Here is a 9,808-nt window from a genome sequence, read left to right as displayed (position 1 = left end):
CCACTGACCTGGTCCAAGTTGCCATGGCAATTTCCCCCCCACATCCACACGCATCTGGACTGGGAGTGACAGGCACTCACCAGGGACACTCGTGGTCGTGGGTAGACAGATGGACCTGGCGGTGACCCACAGGGCTGCCCGGCGGTTTGTCCTCCCCCCAATGGGCACAGGGCCCGGTCCCAGTGTGGGGCCCCGAGCTCAGCTTGTTTACAAGCGTGAGGTGTTTCCTTGTGGACTGACTCCACAAATTCCAAATGGGAATGGGGAATTAGAATCAAGTAATAATAGCACAAACAGCAGAAGTGTTGGCGGGACACCCACAGGCCAGGGTATATATAAAGGCTCCCAGCAGAAGGAGCCTCCGCACAAGCCCCCACCTCCTCCCTGACACCCGCCCCAGCCACGCACCCCAACATGTGCCACACCTGCTCCTCCATGGGCTCCCAGTCAGCCTACTGCCCACCCCCATGCTGTGCCCCCACCACCTGCTGCTCACCCTTGGGCTCTGGGAGTTCCTGCTGCCGCCCAGTGTCCTGCATGACTCTGCTGTCCCGGCCTGTGTGTGGCGTGGCCAGCTCCTGCCAGTCACGCTATGGGGCCCACAGCTGCTGCCAGTCCCCATGTGGCCCCACAGCCTGCGGCCAGGCCTCCTCGTGTGGCCTGGCCTGCTGCATGCCCAGCCCCTGCTAGGCAGCCTGCTGTGAACCTGTGAGATGTAAGCCCACTGTATATGTGTGCAAGCCTGCTGCGTGAGTGTGCAAGACCACACTGGGTTTGCCTGTGAGCTGCACGCCCACCTTGTGCGTGGCCCCCTCCTGCCAGTCTTCCTGCTGCTGCCAGCCAACTTCCTGCACCTCCCTCATCTGCACACCTGTCACCTGTAGCACCCCCACCTGCTGCTGAAGCTGTGGCCTGCAAACTGGAGTCTCCCTGTTCACAGATGCTGGCAGAGCAGTGCTCCGAATGTCATAACCCTTCCAGCATTGCCCTCCATGGGAACACGCTTTGCAGGCTAATTCTTAAGGACCTGCAGGGTTCCCACAGGGTAACGGATTCAGGACCCAACCACCAGTGTCTGGTTAATAAAATGATCTCTTAGAATTCTCTCCGTGGAAATCATCATTCGCACACCATGCAAGGTGGGGAGGAGTAGCTCACTGTTAGGAGGTGGAGCTTGGGATGAGGGCTGTGGGCTATCCCCGTCCTTATCCCTGCCCTAGAGTGTAGCCCCAAGCCTGGTGCCCACCTCCATCCTCCCTGCAGGCTGCTGGCATGTTCTCTGCCCCTGCAGCCCAGGGTTGGGTGCTGTGCTGCTTTTGTTCATGGAAGTATTGGGCCAATGAGCAACACCCACAAAAGAGCTCTCACTGGTCAGAGAGGACGCCAGGGAGACAGCATGAAAATAGGTGTAGGTGGGATGACAGCCCAGCCAGTCTGCATATCTCAACTTCTGAGGCTTTTCTTCTTGCCTCCAAAGTGAAAGGGGACCAGCCACAGCAGAGGTCTGAGCTGTGGCCCCATACAGATTCGTATGGGCTTCTCAGCCAGCTCCCAATCACCACCACCCATTGCCTGGCAGTGGGTGCTTCTGGCCTGGTTCCCTCGGGGATGGAGAGGAGCAAGGCCCCAGGCCCTTCTCTTACATGTGAGACCGTATTCAATATTTTCCCAGCCCCTTCTGCCTGCCAGACTCCATGCTGACCCAGGACAGACGATCAAGCACATGACAGGCAGAGTTGCAGCCCCATGCAGATTCCAGCCCAGTGTGGGAGGAGACATCCACAGATGGATGGCCACACAGGTCAGGGTAAACTTGCAGCCGGAGCCAGCCCTAAAAGGAAGGTGCACCAGGAGAATGTCTCTTCCTGCTCTTCTCTTATTTGTGGCCTTTCTTGGCTTTTGCAGGTATAGCCAGTGATATCTTGCATGCCTTTTGATCTCAGAGCTTTTTGCCTTCTTCCACTTTGTCCTATTTGAAAGGTTGAGTTTGCATAACTGGGGGTTCAGCCCACCAATCTCCATCGGCAAGGGCAGTGATTAAGAGCACGCACTGCATTATCAGAGGGACCTGGCTTTGAGGCTCAGCCCTGCCTGTTACAAACTATATTGCCTGGAGCAACAATATGACTCTGAAACCTCAGTTTACCCATCTGTAAAGTGGGTACTTTACTAGTATCTGACTCATGAGGTTGTCATGAGGGTTCAATGAGGCACTGTTTATAATCAGCTCAGCATCATTTTAGGCACATATTTTCTAGAGGCATGTGCCTTTAATTTGGGCTTTGTAGAGCTAACATAAATAAACTACAAACACGAGCTAATAGTCCCAAATACAAAATATATGAGAACATGCATCCATTCAAACCAAAGGCAACAGAAACAACAGGCAATAGAAATAGACATTCCAAGAACTTCAGATTATAGAACTTTTGATTACAGAATTTTAAATAAGAATGTTGAAAACATATGTATAACTAAAAGATGGGATGAGAAACATGCAAAAGGAACAAGATTCTATAAAAAAAAGATAAGTTTGACAAGAACCAGTTACAATTTCTAAAATAAAATATAAAATCATTAAAAGTGAAAACCCATTGGATGAGTGAGATGGCAGATTAGATGGGCTGCATTGGGTTTATGTGAACAAGAATGCTGATCTAAAGAAGTTATACAGAAACAAAAAGATATTTTTAAATGAGAAAGTGTCTAAGAGACTTAGAAGACAGAATGAGAAGGTCCAATATATAATTAATTGACATTCCAGAGGAAGAGACAAGAGATAATCGGGGAAAGGTAACACTCAAAGGGATATAAATTATTTTCCAGAAATGATGTAAAGTGTATCCACAGAGTCACAAAGCACAAGACATATGATAAGTAAAAAGTAATCTATGCCTATATACATGTGAAAACTAAGAACAGACAGGAGAGAGAAAAATGTTTAAAGTAGCCGTAGAAAAGAATGGCTTACCTACAAAGAAACAATTAACAGTGGACTTCTCAACAGCAACACAAGAAGCAGAAGAAAGACAGAATGGTTAAAATGCTGAGATAAAATCACACTCAACCTAGAACTGCATTCCCCAATAAATTCTTATTAGAGAACTAGAGCAAAATAAATATTTCCAGACAAAAAGAAACAAAATATTTACCAGCAACAAATATTCACTAAAGGAAATTCTACAGGATACACTCTAAGGAAAAAACAAAAAATCATCTCAGGAGGAAGATCTGAGAGGCAGAAAGAAATAGTGGTTTAAGAAATTCATAAACATTCGTGTAGACAAATAACAACTGTGTACAATAATAACAATGCTGACTCTTTTGCAAGGTTACAAAAAGATCAAGGTAAAACTAGAACCCTGGACAGATATTACAGTTAAGTGGAAGGGATTCATTTTTGTTTACGAGAGTAGAGATGTGATAGACTCTAGACTATGTGAAGTATACCTGCTAAAATCGTAGGAATCACCAATAAAAGAATTGAAAGCATGTGAACTTCTGAACTAGAAGAGGGAGAAAATGAAGTCAACTTTTAAAAAATCAATGCAAATGCAAGTATAAAAGGATTGTTTTAAGAAGTATAGAAAAGGTAGTGTAAAGAGAAACAAAAATAATATGATAGAAAAAATCAAATGTACTAGTAATCACAATAAATGTAAATAGATTAAATTCTTCAGTTAAAAGACAGAGATCGGATTTTTTAAAACAAAATCCAGCTTTATGCTAGTTACAGTCTAAATTAGGGGTCTGCAAACTATGGCTCTTCCTCAGACCAAATTCGGCCAGCTGTTTGTTTTGTAAGTAAAGTTTTATTGAAACACTGACACATCTATTGGTTTATGTATTGTCTTATGTCTGTTTTCACATTACAATGGCAAAATATGCTAGTTGCTACAGAGACCATATGGTCCACAAAGCCTAAAATATTTACTATCTGGTCATTTACAGAAAATATGTGTCAATCCCTGGTCTAAAGTGTAAAGAACAGAAAGGTTGAAAGTAAAAGGAGAGAGAAAAACATGCCTAGCAAATACTAATCAAAAGATATCTGGTACCATTACTTTAATAGACAAAAGACTTTAAGGAAAAAACATTATTGTGAATGAGGATGTTTCTAATTAATGATAATAAGGTTCAATTCACCAAGAAGATATAAGAAATATCAAATTCTACATACCACAAGTATAGCTTCAGTATTGAAAACTCTGGCAGATTCCAAAGAAGAAAGACAAATCCTCAGTCACAGGGAAAGACTCTCAGAACTTGATAGATCAAGCAGATAAACCAATATTAAAGACCAATTAATTCAAAATTTGAAAAATATGCAAATACTTTTCTTTAACTTTAAATGAGTTATACCAATATAAGAGACACGTCCAATTAATATTTTGGGTACATTTTGTCTCAAAGGGCTTCTGAATTCATGAAGAAATGTTGTCAATTTATTATCTGAACAATTGAGCAGTTGATAGATGTATTTGAATTATTTACATCTGTCAGAGAAGAATTTCAGCTAGATATGAAAAAATTAATTTCTATCACAATGGGTGATGCTCATCTATGTTAGGTCGAAAATCTTAATTTATTGTCATTTTAAAACAAGAGACTGATGTTTTTTGTATTTTTCCATGTGTGTATTATCCTATTAAAAAAAGAGAAAGAAAATAGAAAATAAAATTGCCAAGACATATTTTGAAAGCATCGGATTGGCTGAATTTTAAACACCTAACAATACAGGTGTTGTTTTGATGTGGAATAACCCAATCTCATACATGTTGTTGGTGTAAATTGGGAACAATCCCTTTGCAGTGACTTGCACCATCTGGTGAAGGTGATGATGTGCATAGATAAGCCCAGCAGTAGTACTTCTAAATAAATAACCTGAAGAAATGTTTGCATATATTCACAGGAAAAGTTAAAAATGTTATTTACAGCATTTTTTATTGTAACTAAAAGTCGTGAATAACCTAAATGGCTGAACAGAAGAATAAATAGATAGGTTTTGGTACATATATGCAATGGAGTACTACACACCAGTAAATAGAAATGAACAAGAGCTACTCAGATCAGCATAGATGGATTTGCTGCAACATAATATTAAGCAAAAAAGAAATAAAAGGCAAGTAACAAAAAGATATGCAATGTATGATAACATCTAAACTTTAAAACACTAGTGTATGATAACTTCCAGCTTCAGACGGGGGGGTCTTCTCGATGAGGAATGAGGGAAAGACAAGAGGGTAAGTAAGAAGAGGTTGTCTAAGCTGGTTGGTACATCCATGAGTGGGCATTTTTGTATAATCTGAAAAAATAATAAAATACTTATTGTAGTATTTTCCACTTCAAACCCAGTAAAACTTATTTTCTCCTTCTCTGGATTTTCCTAGCCATCTTTATTTTTGTCACACACTTGTCACAGAGTCACTGCTATGTTTCAATGTAGCTAAAGATTCCTGTGCTGGTTTCCTGTCTTCCCACCTGCACTGTGAGCTTTGTAAGAATTATCCCTGGTGGGTGTAACAAGGGGTCCTGACAAGAGCAGTAGAGCACTGTGTGAGTGCAAGTATGTGCAAGCACACGTGTGTGTGTGCATGTGTACATGTGTGAGTGCAAATAAGAATGTGTGTGCATGTATGCATGTGTATGGTACATGGGTGTGATGGTGTACATGTACTTGTGGTCCATGCCTGTGTGTGTGCATGCACAGGTGTGTCTACACATGTGAGTGCATGGTTTGTGTGTATGTGTATGTGCACATGCATGGCTGTGTAGGTGTGTGTGTGCGTGTGCGTGTGTGTGCATGCAGGCACCAGGTGGAGGTGGGGCCAAATGAACTGTGGGAGCGATAGCCTGAGTGCAAGAGGAAGGAGAGAGAAGGCAGAGGCATCCTGGGTTTAGAGGTTTTGTGAAAAGATGGCCTCGGGGCCTTTCTGTGCAAAGTCAGCTCACAAGCCTCCTGACTCATAGTCCTCATACACAGTGAGACAAAAAACATCAGGGAAGGATTTGAGAGTTGAATCAATGATGCTGCAGATACCAAAAAACTGCTCGGAAAGCAAAACTCAGCACCAACATGCACACAGAGAACCGGGTTCATCTTCTGCAGGAAGACATGAGCTGTAGAGTCGGTGATGTTGTCAAAGCTGAGCATCATAGCAAAAACGGTGAAGTCCAAACAGGAAAATAAGGTGTTAGGAAGACACAGGGAAACAATAATTATACTTCTGTATTGCCAGGACACCCACGACCCAGGTATAAAGGCTTCCCAGTGGAGGGAGACTCCACACCAGCTCCCACCTCCTCCCTGACCCAGCCATACACCCACTATGTGCCACACCTGCTCCTCCATGGGCTGCCAGTCAGCCAGCTGCCTGCCCCCATGCTGCATCCCCACTGCCTGCTGCTCACCCTTGAGCTGTGGGAGCTCCTGCTGCCGCCCAGTGTCCTGCGTGACTTTGCTGTGCCGGCCTGTGTGTGGCATGGCCAGCTCCTGCCAATCACCCTGTGGGGCTGCCAGCATCTGCTCCAGTGGCTGCCAGTCCCCATGTGGTCCCTCGGCCTGTGGCCAGGCCTCCTCCTGCAGCTCAGCCTACTATGTGCCCAGCCCCTGCCAGGTGACCTGCTGTGGTCCTGTGAGCTGTAAGCCGGCTGCATGTGTGCCAGTGAGCTGCCAGTCTGCCATGTGTCTCCCTCTGAGCTGCAAGCCCGCAGTGTGCATGGCTCCCTCCTGCCAGTCTTCCTGCTACTGAACCATCAATTCCCAGACCTCGTGGAGGAGCTGCTCTGGTCATATGCAGGAGCCGTGGTGAGAACTGTCCCTTCTTGATCACCTCTCGGTCAGAGAGAGCTAAGAAGATCTTCTTCTTCCCCAAATCACCTTCCACTGTGGGCAGAGGCACAAACCCAAGGGCGCTGTTTCTGACGTCCTCATTGGCTTTCCCCTCCACCACAACTTTGAAGAAAATTGGACCTTTCATCTGGATTTTTCCTAAAGTAATTAACTTGTCAGATTTTCATCCTCTTATTTGGTGTCTCTTGGTTTAAAGCGTTGTTTCCTAAGACTTGCCCAATGTGGAAGCTAACATCACAGAATGGGAGGCCCAGAGTGGCCCAGAGGAAAGGGAGGAGCTGAGCTATGGCTTTCTGCCCATGTTTCTCCAAGTTTAAGAACAGGGGGTCTCTGGCATTTTGGGGTTCCCACAAGTGATGGTTAAGATTGTGCATTAACTTGGCTGGGCCATGATTCTCATTGTTTATATGTGATCACTCTCATGATTGAATCTGCTGTGAGTAGCCAATCAGTTAAAAGGGAGTTTCCTTGGGGTGTGGCCTGCATCCAAATATAAGCAGACATTCTGGCTTTTTGTCTGCTCTGGATCCTGTAGCTGCCTCCTATTGGTCTGACCTCCAGTTATTGGGAGTTGAGCCATCAGCTTATCTGCCTATCTTGGGATTCTTCTATCTTCACAGCCTGTGAGCGGAGCCCTGCTCTCTGACCTGCCAATCTATATTGAGTTCATCAGCCCCTAAAGCTATGTGAATCAGGAGAAGCCTTGTGGTCTTGCCTGCCAGTCTTGGGATTCGTTGATATTCACAGCCTGTGAGCAAGAGCCCTGCTTTCCGACCTGCCGATCTTAGGTTCGCCAGACCCTACAGCTACGTGAATTGGGAGAAGCCTCTATCCTCATCCACGGACTTGGGACGTTCCAGCCTCTACAATCATGTGAGCTGTTTCTTTGATTTAAATCTCTCTCTAAATATATTTCTACGCTTTACTGGTTTTTCTTCTCTAGAGAACCCAGCCTAAGACACCACCCCTCCCTTTTCTCATGCAAATCCTCTCCTTGCTCTGATTTGCCACTTTTACCTCCTGCTCCCAACTTGGGGAACCTGAGCACTTGTGTGTGTGCATGACTGTGTGTTTACATGCATATGTGTGTGTGCATGGGCATTAGTGTGTGTGTGTATGAGTGTGTGGATAAGTGCCCATGTGCACCTGAGTGCATGTGAGTGTATGTATTAGTGCATGTGTGTGCATGATTATGACTGTGTGCACATGCATGAGTGTATGTGTGTGCATGTGCATGAGTGTGTGCATAACTGTGCATGAGTGCATGAGTGCACTTGTGTGAGACTGCAAGAGTATGTGCATGAATATATGTGTGTATGCATGTGCATGAGTCTTTGCATGTGTGTGAGTGTATGTGCATAACTGTGCATGCGCATGAGTGTATTGTGTGTGTGAATGTATGTATATGTGGGTGTGTTGATGTGCGTGTGCAAGTGTGTGACTTTGTGGGGAGGCATGCACTGTGTGTGCATGCATGTGTGTGTGTGTGGGTGCATATGTGTGAATACATATTCTGTGCATATGCATGACTTTTTGTGTGCGTGTGTGCACATGTGTAAGTGTATGTTGCGTATGAGCATGCTGTACATGTGCACACATGTTTAGGCACATGTGTGCATTGAGTGTTTGCACAGGTGCATGGGAGTGGAGGCATTGTATGTGCACTACATAAATGTATAGTTGTATATATGCATAAACGTGCCTAAGTGTGTACAAGTGTGTGTGTGTGTGTGTGTGCACAGGTGTGTGGGAATGGGAACATATATGTGTTCATTATGTGATTGTGTGTACTTGTGTACATGTGTGTGTGTGTGCCTGCCTGTTATGGGAGCTGACAGATCATTTCACAACCACAGAACCGAAGCGTGCCAAAATATGTCCCAGTGCCCTGGATGAGCAGGACTCTGAGACCATTGGATGGCATGCACATTCCCTCCCCCTTCCCTGTTCAAACCTTGTCTGCAGAGCTGGCCCCTACCTGACCTTTGTCTGAAATTGAGGGCAAGTCCCTGCACCCTCACATGATGAATACCCTCTGGTCATTTCAAGGGGATGTCTCTTTCGGTCTCAGGCTGCCAGTCACAGAGCGCACTGCACCTGGGAGGCTGGCAGTGGGAAGAAACACCGGTTGCTCTGTCACCTGTCCTGGGGCTTCTCCCTGTACCCTCTGCCCCAGCCTGCTGGTCTTTGTTCTGACCCCACAGGGTCAGGGCTGGGGGAGAGGAGAGCAAGGCGTAGGCACCTGTATCTCATAGCACCTTTGTGAGCCCTCAGAGCTTCTGTGCTGGAGCCTCCTCCTGCCTTGCCTGTGGCCCTCTGCCTACATAGCATCATGCTGGATCTCCGTCCACTGCCTGTGCCTCCTCCCACCCTGGACAACATCGTGATGGAGTCCTTACCACCACCTGCAGCCCACCCAGGCAGCACCTTTCTTTCCGGGACTCTTGTGATTGATAGCTTGGAATTGTGCATCCAATGGCACCACTTGCCTTCTGCAGAACTCACTCGGCTAATGTTCCCCACCATGGATTCCACATCTTATCCCTGGAATCCTGACCCTTGGACTCATGGTCCTTGGAAGGGCAGTTACTTCCCTCCCCATATCCCTCGCCACAGCCCCAGGCACTCCAGCCAGCTGCTCAAACCCCAGGCCACCGTGTCCCACAAGCTCCGGCAGCACAGGTCAGCTCTCCAAGTGGCCTCCTTGAAGCCCCATCATGGGCTCAGGTGGGTGCCCTAATGACACTCTCCTTGACCTCCCAGCTGAGCCCCTGGCCACCCCAGATGATTCTGGAGAAGAGTGATGGGTGAAGGTCCCAGGTATGGCTCACCAACACACTTCCTCTGCAGATTTAAGCACGCAGTTTATCACCTCACCTTGGAAAGTAGAAATGTCAGCCCCTGCTGCTTTGGGGTCTTAACTGAAACCAAGAAAAGGTCTAGGTTGAATAGTTC

General features: G+C 46.0%; 1 protein-coding gene and 1 pseudogene across 1 annotated transcript; both read left to right on the top strand.

The window, feature by feature from the left end:
* Positions 1-414: 414 nt before the first annotated feature.
* LOC105756711 (keratin-associated protein 12-1-like) lies at positions 415-903 on the top strand (annotated as a pseudogene).
* Positions 904-6,329: 5,426 nt separating this feature from the next.
* On the top strand, positions 6,330-6,752 carry LOC111822091 (keratin-associated protein 10-2-like). Its single transcript, XM_023739107.1, has one exon. It carries the CDS (start codon positions 6,330-6,332, stop codon positions 6,750-6,752), a length of 423 nt encoding a protein of 140 aa, XP_023594875.1.
* The last annotated feature ends 3,056 nt before the right edge of the window (positions 6,753-9,808 follow it).

The sequence above is a fragment of the Trichechus manatus genome, unplaced genomic scaffold (assembly GCF_000243295.1).
Source record: "Trichechus manatus latirostris isolate Lorelei unplaced genomic scaffold, TriManLat1.0 scaffold00128, whole genome shotgun sequence".
NCBI classification, from domain to species: domain Eukaryota; kingdom Metazoa; phylum Chordata; class Mammalia; order Sirenia; family Trichechidae; genus Trichechus; species Trichechus manatus.
This window is presented reverse-complemented; position numbering and strand designations above follow the sequence as displayed.

What these genes read in the sequence shown, in the direction of transcription:
- LOC111822091 (XM_023739107.1), top strand. Translation starts at nt 6,330, where the DNA reads ATGTGCCACACCTGCTCCTCCATGGGCTGCCAGTCAGCCAGCTGCCTG.